The sequence below is a fragment of the Lithobates pipiens genome, unplaced genomic scaffold (genome assembly GCF_037356315.1).
Source record: "Lithobates pipiens isolate NorthernLeopardFrog02 unplaced genomic scaffold, aLitPip1_a1.2 Scaffold_19, whole genome shotgun sequence".
Taxonomy (NCBI): Eukaryota; Metazoa; Chordata; class Amphibia; order Anura; family Ranidae; genus Lithobates; species Lithobates pipiens.
The window spans coordinates 347,259,762-347,283,087 of record NW_027507764.1 but is presented as its reverse complement, the minus strand read 5'-3'; the positions used below and the strand labels follow the sequence as shown (position 1 = coordinate 347,283,087).

The window sequence follows — 23,326 nt, the reverse complement described above, 5'->3', positions numbered from 1 at the left end:
TAAATGAAAGTCAGAGCAGTTATCACTTTTTTCTCTGTAAAGATTTATCATGCTCCAGCCAATCCCTGAAGAGAAATGTCCAGCAAGTGGCAGAGAAGGTGATAATGAGTCTGAAGCCCTGGAGAGATTGTTCCTTGCCACCAGGAGCGTTCCAAAGCCTCAGGAGCTGCTGCCCTGAGGTAGTCTGTGGACTATGAAACTGCTCTTAGCTGTGGCATCGCTGAGAGCCTGAAGTGATCTTTCGGAGGAGCTGACTTTGGGACTTCACCAAAAAGGGATTTGGTTTGGGGAAGGATTGTCTCCTGCACAAGACCGTGTCTGGAGGAAGCAGGAAGATGTGTAGCTGTCCTGGGGATTTGTGGGTAATGACCCTGAATTGATCCCTGGTGACTGTGTGTGCTTTTGGTATATAAGTGCCAAAGGTAGCTTGGACTGAGACGGCTCTCATAGGGTCTCAGAGTACTGGCTATTCCCCTGCCCTTGGTAGAATGCTGGCATGTGAGCATAGAGAAAAGTGTCCTCCTATTAAATGCAAGCATTTTTGTGTATACCATGCCCTAACTTCTCTCCTATTTAAAGTTCTTCCAGCAATATCTAACAAAAAAAAAAAATCCCCTAGACTAGCGGTGATAGGCATCCTCTATATATTAGGGAAGAACCAGCTATTACCAGCAGCCCCTACTGGGGTAGCATTACACTGCATAAAAAAAAAAATTAACTAGAAAAACAATACATAGTCTGTGCATTGTTTTTGTCTTTCAATTTGATTCTGCAAAGTCAAAATGAAGGTTGATCGATGTAGGCATTTGTGAAGTGCTCATGAATGATCTGGAATAAATGTGAAAATTGTATCAGTATGTCCTTTGCCATGTATGCATTGTCTAGTTTACACACTGAGGGATACATTGAAGATCAAAGAGACAGATTCAAGCGGACATCATTTCATCCATTGTCAGGCATCCAAGGACACACATCTTCCATCTTAGCTAGGCCCGTCTCCAACCACTGATAGGCAGCCATCTTTGAGAGTTTGTTTAACAGTCATTTTAAGGCCTCTCCTTTCTACCCAGCTATTCACTACATGTACTGTTGGAGGGTAACTACAATTTCTGATTTTTTTCATTTTAAATTTGCAATAGTTTGGTAGCTAATCCCCTTCTGAAATCCTAACACTTGGTGATTAGGTTATTATATTTAGCTGTATTAGTATGATTTTTAGGCAGCCTACGCCCTTTAAATCCGGCTGCAGTGGATCAAAGAATATACAGGTTGGTCAAGCGCAGCTTATTGTCTGTCACATTTAATAAAACTAGTTAAGGTATCTATGAGGGGAAACATTTTTTTAAACTAATTGTATAGTATATAGGTGGTAATAGATTAACTCATTACAACTTGATTGTGTCTTTGTCACATCCCAATTTCAATGTTATGTATGGTGTTGTAAAGTGACTTCTGTATCATAAATTTTAATTTATATTCTATAGTTTTACAGTCCATACTTTCACCTAATTTTATGTTTTTAAAGAATATCTGCATAGGGCAAAGAATCTTGGGAATAATTGATTAGTAAGTCTAATTATTTTTAATAAATCATTTTTATTGGGTGCACTGTTGGGTGCAATCATAGATTGATCAATCAATATAGCTGACTTAATTCAATGTTAACATCCCTGACACCAGGTTATCCAAAGAAAGCCCCTGAAGACATAGGGAGGATATGCAGCTATGTTGCAGAGAGTGTCCTATGTAGGAATCAACCCCAGAATCCCTATGTTGTCAGGTAAGAGCGCCATCCATGAATCTCTGCTGTGTAAGAGATGGCAATACTAAGAGAGAGAGGGTAGTGTTCCGCTTACCAATGATCCAGAGAAGAGAGTCATGGCTTAAATTTCAGAAGAGGCAGGCGACCTCCAGGTTTATGCATACCATTGGGTAATGATGGTTGATACCTGTAGGGGCTGGGGTCTAGAATCTGACATCCCCACTCAAAGAACCTATTAAGTGTTATAGGTGATGTTGGAACACTGACTAATTGTGTATTGCAAGCTGCTGAAGAGGATGTAAGTGTAATTAAACTTCCCCTACATTTCACAGAAGGCCCTCTCCCACAGCTACACACCTCTTACAAGTGTGTTGTCTATCCAACTGAACAGCAGGTACACTACATCTTAGAGAATAGTAAAGCATCAAGCATATTAATATTTTCTACTTTCTCATTATTTCCCATTTATTTTTTCATGAATATGCCTCCTTATTGCTCTTCATTTCTCTTTTTGTGCTTATAATACAAATTCTTCACTGGTAAATGTTTACAAAATTCTGTTTTAAAACTTGGTTACGTGTTAAAACTTTTTTTTTTCTTCTTTTTAAATAAAAATATGATGGATGCAGATAAACTTTCAAGATTCCAAATGGCAAAAAGAAATGTAAAAAATCCACATGAACCTGACCTGTGACTTGTTATAGTGAAAATAAGAACCTGGGGTAGTAAACAGTGCGTGAAAAAAAAACAAAAATTATATGTCTGGTGTTGTTAATAGGATCAAACATTAGAAAAAAAAATAAGCCACTCTTACAACCATCTCTTCAGTATAAAATATACATATACACATTTTCTATATATTGTTTTTTTTCCTGTTGCTAAAATGACAAAATACCCCCTCCATATTGCTCTGCAATAGAAATGTCAAAAAACATTTTGAATAGGCAGTTTCAGTTAGGCAAGGTTTCCGCCATTGCGACCCCAAAGTTGCGCGATTTACAATGCGACTTTTCAATGAGATTTTTGATGCAATGTCATGTGACTGGTGAGAACCATGGAAGAACAAGTGGCACCGAAGTCAGAACAAAGTAGTACAAAAACCTTTTTTGGAGTTGCTGCAACTTGATTAGAATGGGGACCATTTAAATACATGGATTTTGAGTTGTCATGCGACTTCACATGTGTCATGTCGCACAACAACTCACAGTAGTGGAAACTAAGCCTTAAAGAAAATGTGACATAATTTTAGGAGCAGTTTGCAGTTTTACAATTTATCAAGATGTCATGGGACAATTTTCACCTACTTTTAGTCCAGGAAGTCCTGATGGTCCTGGAGGCCCTGGATCACCTTGTATACCCTGGGATTTGTATAAAAATGTCAATATATATTTTTTACAATACAAAGACAACCAGCCAAACATTCAGAACAATACCTTTGGCCCTTGAAGTCCTTCTGCTCCTGGTAGTCCATTTGCTCCATTGTCACCCTTTTAAAAACAGACTACAACTTAGAAGCCACATAACTCATACTTCAGACTGTTTGAGAAATTGTAAATTAAGTTGTTTCACCATGAATGCTGAATTTGCAGCTTACCATGTGCATTACCTTCAAGTATTACATTCTTAGATCATTTCACTATCAACTGCCAACAAGAATTCTCTTGAAATATCGTGAAAAAAAAACGATGTCCTTACTGCATGCATATGAGATCCTTACCGATTTCTAATTTATTTGTGGATAAGTAATTGTGCTGTTTTATACTTGTCAATATTGAAGTTCTCTTTTGATCAAAATGTTTTGGGTGTGGGTCTGTATTAAACAAATTTACAGTATCATAGGCAAGATAAAATTGCAGTGCTGCAAAGCAGACTGGATAATGTAGAGATCGCTCTTCTATTATATGCTGCCATTGATTTGTAACTGACAGGGTAAACACTCTATAGGCTCAGGTGCATTTTCTGTAATGAAAACCTGTCATAAGAGAACTAAAGGAACTGCCATCACTAACCTCCTCCTGAAATACTTGAAGAATGCCTGTTATGCTGACCCACTTATTTAAATTTTTTGAGACACTGACTCAGAAAAGTTTAAGAAAAAGTCAAAAGTTTGCTTTATATGCTTGCCCCAGGTCCTTGAGTCTATTAAGCCTAGTTGGTTAGGTTTACAGCCAGACAAATATATATATAAATATTATTATTATACACAATTTATATAGCGCCAACAGTTTACGCAGCGCTTTACAATGTATAGGGGGGGACAACACAATTACAGCATAATACAAAAGGTACAGGAGGACCCTGCTCGTAGAGCTTACATTCTAAAGGGAGGGGGTGGTTGTTCAGAAGGTAATAGCTGCAGAGTATGATTTGATGGGGGGGTTAAATATATATATATATATATATATATAGAGAGAGAGAGAGATTATATATGTATAGACAGTATAAAGTATATCCCAGTCTACACAACTTGAAAACTTTAAGATTTTGACAATTACCACATGGGGGCAGTACACACCAATCAATAAATATATAGATATATATAATGTATAAAGCATAATTCTCTACCCCCTTAATCCACTGTTAATAAAATTCCTTTTGCTGTATGATAGCTTATCTGAGTTACCCTAGAGTATTTATTGCATGTAAACCCAAGCTTTATATACTTTCTCAGATCTTTTTTAAATATGTGTTATTAAAACTTTATTATTATGAGTTTACTTTTTACTTTACTGCTATAACTCAGCTGTATCCCCTAACTCCCTCCGGTCTTATCTATTTCTCTAGCTTGCACTATTGAAATGTACATATAATCCATCAGAAGGAAATTTAAAGGTCAGCAATGATAATTAAGCTGTAGAAAGATATCCATATCCAGGCATCATAGCTGTATCGTAAGGTTGTATCTCTGTACAGTTGGCTCTTTTTGATCTGTGTGTTCAATGTGCTGCAGAAAGTAGCTTTTCTTGCTTAATAATTTTTGTATTTTATTTTAGGTAACCTGAAAAAGGTCCTTTCCTCACAGTAAAAAAAAATACATAAATAAAATAAAGTAAAAATTAAATAAACTGGGCCTAAACTGCTTGTTTCTTTTATATTCTTGTTGCAAATTATGTATCTGTTGCAATAAAGCAACACGTACAGCATCATTTTTAATTAAGCAAAATATTTTTTTTGTTATAAAATGTTTGTTTTATATTTGATCAAACTTTGCCACTGTGCCAAGATACATTTTGTACATGAATACATATATAGATCTTACTAAAGCATTTGCAAAAGATTACTACGTAATTAATTGTCATTTGTGTGGGTAACAGAATAATAGTGTTCGATAATTTGCATTTCACATGACAATAAATGCTGCCTTTATTCCTGGTATACCAGGATTCAAAGAAGGCCAACACAGTGGAATGTACTTACAGAATTTTCAAAGCATTTTATTCAAATATAAAATATTAACACCATCTATGTAGTTCATCATAATAGCAGTGTAGCAGTATATGTAATCTGGCATGTAGATAATGCAACTCCATAATCTGACCTTTTCTCAAGTTTAGAGTAAATTAGACTTAAGTCCCCTCAAAAATATATTTATATTCAGTAGCGTCTAACCCTCATACATTCACAAACAGTGGATAGGAACATGTCAACCAATCAATTAGCAGCTAGGAGAAGTTGAACTAAACCGTTTTATCCTCAATATCCTACACTTTTTAGTTTTTTAACAAAAAGGAGCCATCTTGCCTTGCTCACATGACAAAACTGAAAGAGTGGACCTGATGGAAAACTATTGTGTATAAACACCAGAGTGCGCCCCACCTCCAAGCAATCTGACCACCTGAACTTTACCAAGTCTTGCCTGCATCATCAGTCTACTGGATCTGCTGGAGAATTCAAATCATTGAAAAACTGCCACTTGACTTTCTCCTCGCTCTTCTATTGGCTGTTTCATAAATCTATACTATAAATTAAAAACTCATAGTATGGACCTAATATGATTCAATATATGGATATTGTTGATATTTGAAAATCTAATAAAAAGTACTGAAAATGTAGAAAGTGAATTACCCTGTGCTGGCCCTCTTTAGATACAAAACAGGTTTTGACTTGGCTGATGGATAAAGTATAGATGTGCTACCCAGTTTGCACAATGAGTCAGTTCTCTTTGAGTTTTCTGTTTCATTTTTTTTTTAAGCATTAAAAATCGATTGTAGTGAATTTCTGAAGGTGAATATTCCAGACTTCATATTCAATGCTCACCTTGAGGCCAGGGGGCCCTACAACTCCTTTAGGTCCAGGCATTCCTCTTTCTCCCTGAAATTGCAAGCAACTATAGACATTAACATTTGTTATCTAATCATAATAGTATATTATACAAGAAATCAAGCGGATTTTAAAAGTGTACACTTTAAAGAAAACCTTTTGGGGTAAAAATATGAAGACTGATTCTGCTGACATTTTTCCTTCAGAAAATGCTAACTGCCTTGATGGCATTCATATTCTCTGGCTTCATAAGTTTCTGAGACAGCATGACAACCTTACAGATTGTAGCAATAAACATCTCATTGGTTGCTTTTATATATATATATATATATATATATATATATATATATATATATATATATATATACAGCACCATGTGTCAATAGTCATGAATAAAAGCACAAAGTGTGCCAGCACTCCTGTGTAAATTAAGAGAGGCCATACTTATTACTTTTTTTATGAGTGAGAGTGGGGGAACCTCTTTATTTGTGCTATTTGGTCCTCATTTTCAAACAGAATGCTTCTAATGAACTTCTTGCCACAGAGAAAACCAGAATTGGTTAGTGAGGGCTGTCTCCTCCACTGATTGAGCATTCTCCTTCTACTGCTGCTCTCTCTTCCCCAGGTATATGCAAATTGGGCGCCAGTTCCCTGCTAGTAGAGGAGTAAGAATCTGGGCGCTATAAAGTAGACTTGGGGCTATAGTTGTGCTATAGCAGGGGTGCCCAACCTTTTGAAGAGCGAGGGCCACCTAAGCGACTTGGCAACCAGCCGCGGGCCGCAATGAGCTGAGCGGGTGCATGCCAGCCCACTCTACTTCCTTTTTTTTTTTTTTTTTTTGCGAATCGGATTGGAGGTAGGCGTTTGTAAACAGATACAAGTCCATTTACATCTGCTACTCTTTAGAGGTGAATGGAGGGTCCAATTGGATTGGACTGACCGTGTTAAAGGGGCCTATGGCTCAGTGCAGGTAACCCTCAGGTGTACTGCTCTGCACCTGCGGATCAGTTTGAAAGCAGCCCAGTAACCACTGCAGAACAGATATGCCCATATATATACTATGATTTTAGCAATAAACGTACTATTAATAACAGTATTCTATTCTATTCCATCATAGAGCAGGAGGTCGCGGGCCACATCAGAGGGCCATGTGGGCCACATGTGGCCCCCCGGGCCACTGGTTGGGCACCCCTGTGCTAGAGTCTTTGTGTCTCTTCAACATCAAAGGTTACTCTACATGTTTAAATATTTTTTTTTTCTTACATAAGATCAGTGATACTATGGGGTATATTTATAAAACATTAACTGGACGAATGTCATAGACATTTGAGCAGGCTGCGTAAATATTGCCTGTTATTTCAATAATAGATTCATTCCTATGATTATTAACTTCATCTAGTGGGCAAAATGCAGAAAAATTTGGCATTGAGGTATTTCAGAAAACTGAACCACATTGTGGCCAGATGGAGTTGACGATCATAGGAATGAATCTATTACAGAAAGTACAGCTGAAATTTGTGCAGCCTGCATAAATGTGTGTAACATTCGCATAAGTAATGTTTTATAAATAGAACCCTATGTATTTCATCTTTTGTGGATTACTACTTTAAATACCATGGTCAGATGCCAGAAAATAGGGCATATTTGTAAATGCATGCTACCAACTTTAGTGACAATAATCAAAGCCTTCTTTGTCAGTTTTGGACTAACAATAACAAGTTAGGCTTCCAGGATGCTAGAAAGAGTAAAAAGCTCAGAGTTACCTTTGATCCCGCTATGCCAGGGAGACCAGGGGCACCACGAAAACCCTAAAATGATTTATAAATGAATTTAATTAATCAAATTAAAAATTGTATAATGCATTTTATCTAACACAATACATTTATTGTGAAAGTATAACCGCACAGGTTATGGTGAGGTTTGCTAAAAAAAAACAAAAATTGCTCCTTGCCATAACTTGTCTGGTCTATTTGTTGTTGATCCCCGAGCCCTGATCAATAGCAGCCATTGTTTCCATGTACTGCACTTATGATTAGTAAATGTGAAATCTCTGCACTGGTCCTAGAATACAAAACAGCTGCTACTCAAAAAACAGGAATAGGGGGTTATTTACGAAAAGGCAAATCCACTTTGCACTGCAAGTGCACTTGGAAGTGCAGTCGCTCTAAATCTAAGGGGTAGATCTGAAATGAGTGGAAGCTCTGCTGATTTTATCATCCAATCATGTGCAAGCTAAAATGCTGTTTTTTATTTTACTTGCATGTCCCCCTCGAATCTACAGCGAATTTACTTCCAAGTGCACTTGCAGTGCAAAGTGAATTTTCCTTTACTAAATAACCCCCATAGTGTCTTAAAAATAAAAAATACAAATGGTGCGCTATTTCCTTATATAAATCCCTGTAACCACATACTACAAAATTATGTTACAAGAAATGTGAATTCAATATTAAAGTGACTAGTGTATTGGTAAAAAAAAAAACATGAGTTCAATATTAAAGTGACTGGAAACCAACAGAGAAAAAATTCCAAAGGAAATTATAAGGATCCCAAGTGCCAGATATGTCAATATACCAATGAATAAAAAATGAATACAAAAGACTTAGGCCCCTTTCACACGTGCGGACAGTATGTCCGTATTTCATCCATCCATTTTCGGATGAAATACGGACATACATGCATCCCTATGGGATAGCGAGTGTCACCGGATGAACATCCGCTGACACCCGATATCATCCGTCCCCGCTATGGTCCGATTCTGCAGACGGAGGAAAAAACAATTTTTCTATCCATCTGCAGAGCTGATTGGATGAACACGGGCAGACGGTCCATGTTCATCCGATGCCCCCATAGGGGAGAGCGGAGATCTGACAGGGCGGTCCCTGCACAGTGTGCAGGGACCGCCCTGTCATCCACCGGCTCAGCGGGGATTAACGGAGCTATCCCCGCTGAGCAAGGGTGAATCATCATGGATCTGTCCCGTGTGAAAGGACCCTAAGTGTATGTGATGCTATTTGTCCAAACACACAAAGTTCTTATCCATAAAACTGAATAAATGATACAAAATATCAAACAAAGTTCATGCATAAAGGATACTAATGAAGTTTGTTTGATGTTTTGTTCAGTTTTATGGATACAAACTTTGTGTGTTTGGACAAATAGCCTAACATACACAGTCTTTTGTATTAATGTTTTTCTTTGGAATTTTTTCTCTGTTGATTTCCTATGCACCAGCCACTTTAATATTAAATTCACGTTTTTTACAATAATGCACTGCACTTATAATGATAACCAATAAACCTTAAAATAAGGCAAGGAAATTGAAAATAAATAGGACTATCATATTCGGATATCTGTATTTGAATCGATTGTGTATAGATGCACAGCTGGGCCAGGAGCATTAAAGAAGAACCGTAGTCTGCTCACATAATTTGTAATAAAAACATCTTTGTCATTCTGAAGCTTCCCTCCAACCAGTTTGCATATTTTTTTATAGATACTGTGATTCTGTACTTGCCAAATATGCTGCAGAAATATCCCTCCACTGAGTCTGGCTGCAGCCATTTTACCTGTAGGCAGCTGAAGCTGCTGCCTGTTCACTGCCTGGATTTACGCACACACACACAGAGACACACCTGCAGCTTTCATTGGCCCTCTTATGAGTCATCCCCCTTCCCTTCCTGGCAATCTCTCACAAGAGTGAGAGAGAGAGCTGTGCATGATGTCAAAAGCCTAGGCTAATGACAAGACAAGAAACAGGAAGTAGGCTGTATAAGGGATTTACTGGCAGAATATTTTTTTACTATCCAAAGTTAAAACAACAAGGGCAGAAGATTTAATAGATGGAAAGATGAAAAAATGACTGAAGGTCCTCTTTAAGGAATCCATTGCATGACTTTGTCTTCTATCTATAAATGATTTATACAGTGCCTTGAAAAAGTATTCATCCCCCTTGAAATTTTCCACATTTTGTAATGTTACAACCAAAAACGTCAATGTATTTTATTGCCATTTTATGTGATAGACCAACACAAAGTGGCACATAATTGTGAAGTGGAAGGAAAATCATAACGGTTATCAAAAGTTTGCATTAGTATTCAGTTCCCCTTAGTCAATACTTTGTAGAACCACTGTTCGCTGCAATTACAGCTGCAAGTCTTTTTGGGGATGTCTCTACCAGATTTGCACATCTAGAGAGTGACATTTTTGCACATTCTTCTTTGTAAATTAGCTCAAGCTCTGTCAGAGTGGATGGACAGCATCTGTGAACAGCAATTTTCAAGTCTTGCAAAAGATTCTCAATTGGATTTAGGTCTGGACTTTGTCTGGGCCATTCTAACACATGAATATACTTTGATCTAAACAATTCCACTGTAGCTCTGGTTGTATGTTTAGGGTCGTAGTACTGATGGAATGTGAACCTCTGCCCTAGTCACAAGTCTTTTGCAGACAGGTTTTCTTCTAAGATTGCACTATATTTGGCTCCATCCATCTTCCTATCAACTTCAGCAGGGACCAGCTTCACTGTCCCTGCTAAAAAAGCATCCCCGCAACATGATACTGCCACCACCATGTTTCACGGTGGGGATGGTGTGTTCAATGTTAGTTTTCCACCACACGTAGCGTTTTGCTTTCAGGCCAAAAAGTTTAGTTTTGGTCTCATCTGACCAGAGCACCTTCTTATACGTGTTTGCTGTGTCCTCCGCATGGCTTCTCACAAACTGCAAACAAGACTACTTAAGAAACAACAGAATTGGGAAGGGCAGATCCAGGCGGTGGCAAGGAATTAATTGGAGATGGAATCCATGTGAAATTTAAAATAGTTTATTGCTGATAAAACATGTAACTAATACACAGTACAAATGGGAAAAATCGTCAGAATGGCCAAACTCACTGTGACAGTTCCAGCCATAGAGCCAAAAGGTGGTGGAGAAATGGCCGTTCCACTTAAGAGAGGGCTGCAGACCAAAAATGGGAAGCCTGAAAACACTTTCCAACAGCTGGGAGCAGTGACCATAACCAAAGTTCATTGGCAACAGCACTTGAAAGACCCACATCATAGAAAAAGGCAGACTTCTCCTTGCTCCTCATCTGGGATCTCCAACCCTACTATACCTCCAGTCCTCTCAAAAACCCGCACCAAGAGGAATGAAGGTATAGTAATAGGTGTCACAAGTACTTGCAGCCAATTTGCTATCAGTACACCACCAATTGATTTCAGCAGGCAAATTTCCTTACCCCAGTTGCTGAACCGTAAAAAGAAATTAGGTCCCGGCCATCCACATGCTCAACGTGTAAATGCTAGCTTGGCCAAATTGCTAGCACTGCAACTGCTGCCTTTTCAGCTGATAGATTCTGCCCCCTTTTCGTGAATTTGTGGAATGTGCTGTACCACAGTGGCAGGTTCCATAACCGGCATTTCTTTTCCCGTAAGGCCATTCCAGCTCTCTACCGCCAGGGTTCAGTGTTGGAGCCTGTTCCGCCACCACGCCTCCAAAAAGCTGGTGGTGATTCTGCCACAACATCTGTATGCTCCCCTCCCTCCTCTTCTTCTTCCTCTATGACCGCTTCTGCAGAATTGTCCTCTAAACCAGCAGTGCTCCCTAAGCACTCAAGGGGCTATGCAAGCAGTCAGGCTAAAAGATGCCATACAGTGCTTGAGGTGGTCTGCCTAGGACACAGGTGCCACACTGGGGCAGAGATTATGTCAGCTCTGCAGGGGGCAGGTTCAGAAGTGGTTGACGCCATGCCAGCTTCAACCACCTCTGAACCACCTTGCAGCATGTTCTGCTGCGAACCGAACTGGGGGGTGTTCGGCTCATCCCTAATTGTTACCATCAGTCAATAGTCCCCTCTAGTTTTTTGAAGAATGTATACATTTCATAGATTACTGTATTTTGTGATTTTGTTTTAAGACTGATAACTTCTATGTTTAATCTCACCGGAATGCCTGGAGGTCCATCTATTCCAGGCTGACCTGACGGACCTTTATCTCCCTGAAAATTGTAAGGTAAATAGTTATTATTTGTCTGGGTTTCAAAGAAATATAACAATGTCTCTACCAATAATTAATAAAAAGTAATTTTATATTCTCAAAAATTACAGTGAGAGAGACCCTATTACCAGACCATTTATTTCAAAAACAATCTTACCCTACAATTGTATTTGCAATTTATGTATTTTGGGCTGGTTGTTTAACTGTAAATGCCTCCTTGTTGTAGACATCCAATAGACCTGAGCCTACTTCTGGGCACTGCCATCTGGGATGTAATGTCAGCAGCTCTAGTGGGCTCAGAGCTGTCCCTCAAGTGACATTCTGTTATATTCTGCTTCACTCCTCCCCAGCTTATATGGGGAGGAGAGGGGAGACGTTGAGCCAATATAGACAGTAAGACCAAAAGAGGAGAAGGCTATAATGTGCAAGAAGGAAGTGGGCTATGCTAGGGAATTGACTCTTTTGAACTAGTCAAAGCAAGTTCAGAGGCAGGTTCCAACTGTTGGCTGTTGGGTGAGATTACTCCTGATATGTTTCCTGGGCTTTGTGGTCTCACCTGCAGGCCAGGGAACCCCATAATGAGTGCCAGGAGGTGGAGGGGATGGAGAGCAGTGAACTTCTGTTTACTGATCTCCCCTACCTTGTAAGAAACATATATTACATGACTACTGGGTTTAACTGTATTTTTCCTCGGCCACTGTGGCTCATTGATCTGCTCATTGTGTCTCATTAAAGAGAACCTGCCACAACAAAATAGCATCACATGAGAGAGGTTTAGTTCCCTGTGTGATAAAAAATAAAGTTTAGTGAAAAAAAGTGTAACAAACAATTAAAGTTACACCCAAGCCCATAACCTCTCCCCTCAAATAATGTTGAGCCCCCCATGCACATTCACATATGAATTTAAACACACATGGCTATGGGAAATTTATGATATCAATGTTTGTCGCTGTTTCCTGACATGTTGGGTGCAACATTTACTTTGATGTAACCTCATCTTTCAAATTTTTCCAAACAGTTGGGTAATATATCGTGTTGTATACCCTAAGTTTAACTTTGTGATTGATAAACCATTGCGCTAATATCACGTAACGTAAAAAAAATAGAAGTGCCAACATTTTATCCTACAAGGTCTCTGCTTTTAGAATATATATAATTTGGGGGTTTTAAGTACTTTTCAATCCTAAAATTATTTTTTTAAATAGGTGTGCAAAAAATGCAAAACGGCTATGGCAGCAAAAGTGTTAAAAGTTTATTGGAGGCAAAGGACTCAATTCACCAACGTATGACAATCATATTAAGTATGCCATATAAACCTCCAAAGAGCCAATGAGTATACAAGTGAGAAAAGTTACGCTTCAAACATCTGATCAGAACATATTTCAAGCCAAAAGGTCTTCGTTAGGAGTATTATCTTCTAATATGACGCTAACTGTTTGATATGATGCTAATCCTGTTTTTGTAATTTCCTGCACACAGGCTTGGATACTCAATGAGAACACAGGTTCACCTTATTTATTCAATGTGACTTTGCAATTTAAACTATTTTCACAGCCTCTGCTCCTTTAGTAAATAAAACCATTGGGGCTGGTTTACTGAAGGCAAATAGGCTGTTTATTTTGCAAGGGAATTTTTTACCAGAGCTTAATGATTGTGGTAAAGTTTCACTTTGCAAAGAATATCCAACCACGTGCAAAGAAATTTAAAATAACAGCATCTTTGCTTGTATGTGATTGGATGATGGAAGTCAGGAGTGTTTTACCACATTCACTAAGCTCTGGGCAAAATTTCCTTGCAAAGTGAAACTTTCCATGCTAAGTAAACAACCTATTTTCCTTTTTTAAATCAACCCCTGTCTTTGTCCACAATGCATGTTATCACAAGGGAGTTGATTTACTAAAGGCAATTAGGCTGTTCATTTTGCAAGGGAAGTTGCACTTTGCCACCACAAATATACGCTACGTGGGTGGTAAGAGGTTAAAGCATACCCTGTTCATTACATTTAAGGATATCTCTGTTTTTAATTTTATCAATTTTTCCTGGGCATTGCCAATTATAATAATCTAGATCTCAAACTATTGGAATGTAATACCTTTGCTCCAGCAGGACCAGGGGCTCCGTTTCTTCCAGGTAATCCTGATTCACCCTAAAACAAGTTCAGAGTATTAGGTCCATTCCTCATGCACAGTGAACAATTTCTAAACTCTCTTAGAAGCCTACCTCCTGGCAGCAGCGTTTTGGCAAAAAAAATCTGACGCTTGTAAAAGTGTGTAAAGTGTTTAGCCACATTTACCTGCCTCAAGAATTTGGTCATTAATTCATTTTATTGGCCAGAATATATAATTTATTCTGGCCATTGAAATAAATGTATGCTCAAGAGCTAAACGTGCCTAGCATTTACCACGCGTTTACACACATTTACAAGCGTCAAGCATGTTTTCTGAATTAAAGCTCTGTTGCTCCTATAGACGCACTGTTTTTTTTCCTGCCTCTAATCTCTCCTGCCACTAAACGCTACTGTCAAAAAATGAATTTAGGTTACACAGATACAATTTTTGACATTTTGCTAATGGTTTATTAATTCCATGCTATATTTTCTAGACCAGTGTTTCTCAACTGGGGTGCCATGAAGTTGCCGCCGCAACAGTCCGATCTGAGACATCCTGTTAGCTCCTGTCCTGCATTGCTGGCCTCCATCTGAAAATATCAGTTTCCTGGCTTCAATTCTTTCAGTTACTGACTCAAAACAAGTGTGTAGCACTTCTACTTTGCAGCACTGGGGTCCTCAGTTTGAGTCCTGGTCAAAACACCATCTGCATGGAGTTTGCATGTTTTCTATGTGCTTGTGTGGGTTTCCTCTGGATACCCCGATTTCCTCCCACACTTCAAAGACAAGCTGGTAGGTTAAATGGCTCATGTCCCAAAAATTGACCCTAGTTTGATATTCTACTGAGTGTGGCCAAGAGGGTTGTCTCCTCATCTGTGAGGAGCAAATAAAGCACGTTGTGCCCCCAGGTAGAAAAATGCTATGTAAAATAAATTGATATTAAATAACGAATAATATTTCTGAAGCTTTTGGGTCTGTATGTAAGTCAAGGACTGAGCAATTTTAGAAGCAGAGATCAGCAATGGCAGCCTACACAACCCCACAATACAGGTTTACGTAACAGAGAAACAATACAATCAGCAACACTGCAGGTAAGAGCAATGGTCCTTGGACTCCAATGTTTGGATTTGTTACTAGAGTTCTTAAAGTAAGCAAGCACACAGTTACAGTTAAGTTGCCCTAAATTCCACCCACTCCTGACTTCTTAGCCTGAGCCTTTACATTTGCTCACCTTAATGAAAAAATATACATAGAAAAGAAAAACTTACTGGTGGACCGTGATGTCCTGGAGCTCCAACTAGTCCTCTTTCCCCTTTACTGCCCTAAAAAAACAAATATCAAAAATGAGCATGCTTTGACTACCTTGCTTAGCATATTAAAAAATAAATATTGTTATCCAAAAATATTCAAGGATAAAATATTCAAAAGAAAAGTAATGCATAGCAGATATTTACTTGACTTCCAAGGTTTGTCCTTCATAACATGTCTATCGGGTAATAATTTAAATATACATACGTGGGACTTTTGGTAGAACAATAGATAATAATAATAAAACTAGTTGCTATATGTACAGAATGCATTACATGTTTTGTTGAATTACATAAATTAACGTATTCCTTAACTTAAATCTTTTATTTTTTCATTTTGGATAAAGTAAGGGGGGTGTTAAAAATGCTGTCAGTTTTGATTTGGGCATCTGTGTCTCATTAGAGATATTTCCATTCACCCTGCCTCTAGACTCAACAGGAAGTAAGAGGACATCTTTTCAGTGTTAGGGGAATTCTTTAGAGTTGTCACCAGAACAAGTTTTCTCATTGGAAGATTTCCCTTCTATTGTTGTAATACCTTTATTACCAGTGATTTTGGTAATCAGGGAAATTAAAGAGTGTATATCCCCATATAGGGAGATAGACAACAATAATAAACAGCTGTTCTAATTCTCCACTACTCCATCCAAACCAAAAAAGAAACACTTTGCCATCAGTTATACTTTTTTTTTTTTTAAAGAAACAACAGGTTTATTCACAATAAATTGCAAGAAACATACAGGCTTAGTGTATAAGTTACATAACAGTGAAAAATCACTTTACATACATGTGCGTATTTCTTCTCCTGAGTGTCTAGTAACAAAGGCCACATTTTATATATTTACAACTAAGTTTCCTGGGTCATTCCATGTTACTCGCCATTTTTTGGCCACATACATGTCTACTATGGTCAGTCCAAGCAGAACATAACTAGTTCTGCTCCATATTTAAGTTCCATATATACCTGGCAGTAAATAGACCTACTCCGTACAGGTGTCCGGTGTGTCTAGCCACCTATCCCAGACCTTGTGGTATTTATCGGGACATCCCCTGTGCTGTTATATAACCTTTTTGTGCGGTAGTGTTGCATTGATTTCCCCTATCCATGCTTGAACCATGGGGGGGGGGGGGGGGTATTACTGAGCATCCAGAGCCTAACATTTTCCTAGCACTCAGAAAGAGAGCTTGAAACTTGTCAATAGATGTGTCTGGGAGTAAGCCCAGAAAACTAATTTTAGGGTCTAGTTGTAGGGGTGAACCCATACAGTCATGCAGAAATCATAGTACTTGTGTCCAGTAGGTCTGGATGTCCGGGCACGTCCATATTAAGTGGTAAAAAGAGCAGGATCGATCGGTACATCTTGGACACCACAGATCCCGAGTGGTCTGGTATTTACAGGTGTGAGATAGGATTTATGATATGATATAATATATAATTGAGTTAATCTGTCGGAGAGTCTGGGGGAAGCTTTTTTGGTGTTTTCAAGAATCTCCTCCCAGTCCTCATCCCCTTTGTGGCCCACCTCCTCCTCCCATCTATGCTTAGCCGTATCTATTGTCCGAGCTACTGAGCGGTTTCTTAACTCGGTCTATAGAGTGGAGATCAGTTTAGAGGGATCTACTCCTGTTATTACTTCTGTCATGGGTAAGGTTTAGGGAGACCATCTTTGAATTGGGCTAGGAGAGCATGACGCAATTGTGCATAGCTATATGCCATGTGTGGGGGTAGCCCAAACTCGTCCTGTAATATTTGGAAGCTGCGAACTCCCAATGGGGTAAGCACCTGGTGTAAGTAAACCACGCCCTTAGATGCCCACAAATTGGTACTGGGTAGTGCCTTCAGTTCCCTCACTTGGGGGTTGTTCCAGAGAGGCGTATGGGAGTGCTCAAAATCAGCACCAGTCATTTTGAGTGCAGTCTCCCATATGCGTCTGTGGTGCACAAGTAATAGATTACAGCCCTCTCCTCCCCTCTTACCATCCCCACCTCTGAACAACACCTGTAAAGGAGAATAGGTATAACTGTTCGGCTTTTTGCATGTCAGGGCTTGGCACCTAGGTTCGTCCGTCTTATGTAAGTGGTAAAAGTGGGATAGTTGAGCTGCAATATAGTACGCTCGAATGTCCGGGAGGGCAGCTCCCCCCGAGGAAGTCGGGTTCTTAAGGACATTCCACACCAGTTTATGTCTGCTGATAATGTGAAGGTGTTTAGAATAGTGTCCAACACTTTGAAGATTTTCATAGGGATAAAGATCAGTGACTGCCAGAGCTTGTATAGAAGTTTAGGCAATAAGATGATTTTTACTAAGTTGATTCTTCCCATTACCCCTAGTGAGAGTGGGGCCCAGGATTGTGTTCTAGTTTTAGTATAGGAAAACAGGCGCTCTATATTATTTGCCATATGTTCTAACGGGTCCCTGGTAACTTGGATTCCTAAATATTGTATAGTGGATACCCTGTGCAGGGGAAGGGATGCGGCATCATGTGTCGGAGGAAACATGTCAAGGGGCAAAATCTGTGACTTAGACCAATTTATGCGCAGACCCGAGTGTTGTCCAAAATCTTCAATGGTTTGGAGAGCAGCCTAAAGAGATGGGCTAGTCTCTTCCAGATATAGGAGCATTTCGTCTGCGTACATGCTTACCGTCCCCACAATGGAACCCATTTAAAGCCCTCGGGTTGTTCCTGATGGATATGGCAAGTGGCTCCACAGCCAGGGAGTACAGCAACAGGGACAAAGGGCAGCCCTGCCGGGTTCCCCGCCTTTATGGGAATGGATCAGGCAGTCTCCCGTTTCCCCATTACCTGGACCTCCGGAGAGAAGTATAGGAGCCTGACCTAAAACCATATCCCCTACGGCATTCCCACAAGTACTCCCATTCCACAGAATCAAATGCCTTAGCGGCGTCTAATGCTATCACTACTCTTGTGCCCATTATCTCATGATGCGCCTGGATGTTCATGTGTAATCTACGGATATTCATGGCTGTATTTTTGCCAGGCATAAACCCCGTTTGATCAGGGTGGATTAAATTTAGAATAAGTGGGTTGAGATGGGACAGTAGAATTTTAGCCAGTCTTTTAATATATGCCTGAAGCAGGGAAATTGGACAATAGGAATCCGAGTGGTGGGGATTCTTCCCTGGCTTTGGCCGTACAATGATTATTGCCTGACGGAGAGAGTTGGGGAGGGTCTCAGACTCAAATATGTGGTTGTATAGCCTAAGGATTTCGGGGATCAATATTTCAGCGTACGCCACATAAAAATCTAGTGGTAGGCCATCTTATCCAGGGGCCTTGGCCGCTGCCAGGGACGATATTGCCGAGGCGACCTCGTCGCTGGTAATGGGTGCCTCCAAGCTCAGCACTTGGGGTTCGGACCATTGGGGGAATTGTATGCACTGTCCAAAGGTTTGTTTCCTGTATCGGACCCGCCACCGATGCCGGATCCATAATAAGAGTATGCTGAGTATCTAGTATGGACACTACTACTGGTGGCCTAGCATCTTGGTGGGCTAGGTAGGCTAATTGCCTGCCCACCCGTTCCCCCATGCTCAAACATACGTTGTCTTGAAAAGAAATGTTTGCGTTTGGCTTGTTTGTAGTGTAAGTGGTCTACTATACGTGTATAAAGTTTAAGTGTTGATGCATTATGCGGTGTGGGGTCTGATGTAAACACATTGGCATTGGCATTGGCAGGGAGCTAATTGCTCAGAAGCCTGTTTGAGCTGTGTAGCGGAAGAGACTTTCAATCTATTTATGCTTCTGGACAGGACAGATCGGGCATGCAACTTAAACGTCTCCCATATCGCGCCCACCGGCGCCGTCTCCCTATAAGTATTAAAGTAGAACCATCACTCCTCGTCTATGTCCTTTTGCCCCCCCAGGGCTGTCAGCCAAAAGGGGTGAAGACGCCTTGACCCGTCTGGGGGGCAAGACAAACAGAAGCCCAGCATGGGGCATGATCTGACAGCGATCTCGCGTGATATGCCGCGTCCTCTACCAGGGGGACCAGCGCATCCGAAACCATAATATAGTCTATTTGGGACATAGTGGAATGTGATGCTGAGAAACATGAAAATGTCAGGTCGTTAGGGTACTTATGTCGCCATGCATCTGTCAAGGAAAAGTCCCTAAAGGTGCGACTCAGTTGGAAAGCACCATGGGGTGTTGTGGTGGGCTGTGGGTGTAGCCTATCTTTGGTTGGGTTTAGAACCATATTGAAATCCCAGAGCCAAATGGACGGGGTTGCAGGGTATTGAGCTATAAAGGATAGACCTGCATTTATCAGACTGGCGTTATATGGTGGTGGTATGTAGCAGGCCAAGATGAGGTAGCATTTGCCATATAGGGTACAATGCATAAAAATGAACCGGCCCTGGGGATCTGTTTGCATAGATATTAAATTAAATTGCATCATCTTGGCTATTAGGACTGACACACCGCGGGAGTATGGGGTATGCATGGCATGATAGGCCCATCCTATCCATGGGTGCTTCAATGCCAGTTGGAGCTGGCCTGTGACGTGTGTCTCAACTAGAACGGCTATGTCTGCCCGCTAGGATTTAAGGCATCCGAAAAAAAACGCGGTGCATTTAATCTGATCTCGCACCCCACGGACATTCCATGTCAAAGATTTTATGGTGGCCATATAACATTGGGTACAAAATTATCAATTAGGAGAATTGGAACGGTCCCCAGAGCAGGGTCACTCTCACAACCACTAGAAGCACACAACAACATCCACAGGGGTTTTGTCCTCATGTAAGGAGTGTGCAGGGTCAGTACTGGCTCGCTTCCATCGGGGTATATACAGTAGAACATAAAGTACCTGTCCTGTATTATCCAGAGCCATTGTAATCAGCAAGGCCCTGCACCCCTTGTACCGTCTGTACCCAAAAGGCAAGTCAAAAGTCTGCAGTCATCCATCAGAATGTATAGGCAAAGTTATTAGTCTTACAAGGGCAGAGGCGTGAGTATCTTACCCTATGCACAAGGTAGCTGTTGCTCGATTTTAGGCATTGTGATTCCTGTCCTTCAGTTACACTTTTAGTTGGATGTTATCACTATTTGATTTGCAACAGATGCTATTACTAAAATAGTACTAAAGAGCACATATATATTTAATGCTCATATTATTTTGTTAGCAATCTTTACCATCTCCATAGTGTCTGTGTTGGTTTTTTTATTTTTTACTTTTTTACTCTCTTGCTTTAAGAGTAGTACTAGATTTTTTAAATCCCAATTGATCTGCACAAATTAGCTTCTGACTATAGCTTGTTCAAGTAAGTTCTGACAATAAAACCTGGAAGCTGATTGGTTTCTATGCAGAGCTGCACCAGATTTTGCACTCTTCAGTTTTAGTAAATCAACCTCAAAGTGTCAGTTTACCTATGTCCAGAAATTTCTGCTGTCAGACTACCTTTTTTTCTACGATCACAACAAAAAAAGCATGTTAGTGGGCTGAGGTGCCTGTTTCTCAGTGCACTATTGCTCTTTTAGTCTGGTTTTGACACTTGCCAGAAGTCAAGTATTTTGTAAGATTTTTCTAAGCTAGTGGAGCATTGGAACATCACCTAAAAATTGCCAGAGCTGGAGCTTTTTGAGATCTGATGGTGTCACAGGTATAGTTTGTTCCAAGATTGGCCCTACTGCTCCTGTAGGTCACAGGAGTGCACTTTGTTCTATACTTCTGTGACCCATTTTCATTCAACAGCAGAATAGAGTCCGCTTTCGGCTGATGTCACTCAGCCAGTCGACAATTTGGAGAGATCGTGGCTTTATTGTCAGGATCTACCCAGATGCCTGGACCAGCAGCTGGCTCAGCCTTTCAGTGAGCCGCTCCCACCCCCTGCATAGCCCAGCACTCCAGTGAGCACTGGAAGGGCAGACCAGAGAGCCAGTGGTTGATAGTCACTGGATCTCTGATCACTGAAGACCAACAACTGAGTGATCGGCAGTGTTTGATAGCTCAGTTCTGGGTCTAAGCGCTCGTACACACGGTCGGACATTCCGACAACCAAATCCTTTGGATTTTGTCCGACGGATTTTGTCCGAAACTGTTGCATACACACAGTCGGACAAAGTTGTCAGAAAATCCGAGCTTACTTAACGTGATGACGTTATTTCGTTAGGACGGGACTACGTTCAGGCTAGTAGCCAATAGCTTTGGTCTAGGAATTTGATCTGAGCATGCGTGGCACTTTGTCCGATCGGAATTCTCTACACATGATCGGACTAAGTCCGATCGGATCATGTTGTTAGAAAATTTTATAGCCCAGCTGGAAAACTTGGTCCATCGGATACTCCGACGGAAACAGTCCGATGGAGCCCACACACTGTCGGATTATGCGACAACACGGTCCTATCGGACATTGTCCATCGAAATGTCCGACCATGTGTACAAGGGCTTAGAGTTGGCAAAGGACAGATGTCGCATTGAATCGATGCTGCGTTCACATAAGTGAGTATGTAGGTTTGTTTTTTTAACATAATTCTCTTTTAATCACTCCTATGTTATGTTTCTCAATCTCTTTATTTAACCAGTTGCCGACCGCCGCACGACGATGTACGTCGATAGCATGGCACGGGCAGGCATATTGGCGTACATGTACGTCCCTTGCCTCCCGCGGGTCGGGGGCCCGATCGGGCCCCCGCCCGGTGCCTGCGGCGGTCGGTATTCGTGCGGGAGCGATCCCGGACGAGGGGACGGCCATTCGTTCATGGCCACCCCCTCGCGATCGCTCCCGACGAATAGGAATCCCCCGTGACATCACTTCCTCTCCTGTAATGTAAACACAGGAGAGGAAGTGATGTATTCTCTCCTCCGTGTCGGTATTTTTCGTTCCGACACGGAGGAGAGCGGATCAGTGAGTTGCACCAACACATCCCACACACAGTAGAACATGCCAGGCACACTCACACCCCCCCTTTACCCCCCGATCACCCCCCCAATTACCCCTGCCCCCCAGTCACAGTGACACCAATGTCATTTTTTTTTTTTTTTTTTTTTTTGCATTGGTGTCATTTGTGACTGTAATAACTGTTAGGGCAGTTAGAGTTAGCCCCCTTTAGTTCTAATGTACCCCCCTAACCCCCCCAATAAAGGTTTAACCCCGTGATCACCCCCCGTCGCCAGTGTCACTAAGGCTGGGTTCACATTGCAGCGGTTTATGAGAACGAATGTGATTCGCACCGCACTGCAGTGCAAATCACATCCGATCTCTGTGCGATTCGAGTTCAGCCATTCGCCGCACCCGCCGCACCCGCCACACCCGCCGCACCCACCGCAAATTCGCACGGGACCCTTTTTTTGGCCCGCAGCAGAATCGGATCGCATGGGTGTTCACACCATGCGATCCGAGTTTGCAGATCGCACTGCGATATGCGAACTGATCTGGGGGTGTCAGTAACATTTCACTGACACTCCCAGCAGTTCGCATAGGGCAGTGTGAACTGCCGCCGGGAGGCATGCGATGCGGGAACCCGCCGCGGATTTGCGGCGTTTCCGCATCGCTCCAGTGTGAACCCAGCCTAATAAGCGATCATTTTTCTGATCGCCGTATTAGTGTCACAGGTGACGCTAGTTAGGCAGGTAGGTATTTAGGTTCGCCGCAGCTTTTTATAGCGCCAGGGACCCCCATATACTACCGCATAAAGCCCCCTGATTGCCCCCTAGTTAACCCTTTCACCAGTGATCACCATATAACTGTTACAGGTGACGCTGGTTGGTTAGTTATTTTTTATAGTTTCAGGGCACCCGCCATTTATTACCTAATAAAGGTTTAACCCCCTGATCACCCGGCGGGTGTCATTTGTGACTAATAACTGTTAGGGCAGTTAGGGTTAGCCCCCTTTAGTTCTAAGGTACCCCCCTAACCCCCCCAATAAAGGTTTAAC

The 23,326-nt window shown here is 41.1% G+C and overlaps 1 protein-coding gene and 1 long non-coding RNA gene across 2 annotated transcripts in view; one reads left to right on the top strand and one right to left on the bottom strand.

Moving 5' to 3' along the window:
* The window catches only part of LOC143996870 (uncharacterized), a 36,212-nt gene extending 33,916 nt beyond the window's left edge, over positions 1–2,296 (top strand). The window contains exon 3 of the long non-coding RNA XR_013277608.1: positions 43–2,296. This is a non-coding gene — a long non-coding RNA (uncharacterized LOC143996870). The remainder of the gene's footprint in view (positions 1–42) is intronic.
* The window catches only part of LOC143996869 (uncharacterized), a 126,900-nt gene that overhangs the window by 18,864 nt on the left and 84,710 nt on the right, over positions 1–23,326 (bottom strand). The window contains exons 15-21 of the mRNA XM_077492159.1: positions 15,390–15,443; positions 14,107–14,160; positions 11,962–12,015; positions 7,786–7,830; positions 6,020–6,073; positions 3,196–3,249; positions 3,067–3,120 (exon numbers count right to left, since the gene is read on the bottom strand). Of these exons, the coding sequence (XP_077348285.1) occupies positions 3,067–3,120; positions 3,196–3,249; positions 6,020–6,073; positions 7,786–7,830; positions 11,962–12,015; positions 14,107–14,160; positions 15,390–15,443 (369 nt within the window). The remainder of the gene's footprint in view (positions 1–3,066; positions 3,121–3,195; positions 3,250–6,019; positions 6,074–7,785; positions 7,831–11,961; positions 12,016–14,106; positions 14,161–15,389; positions 15,444–23,326) is intronic.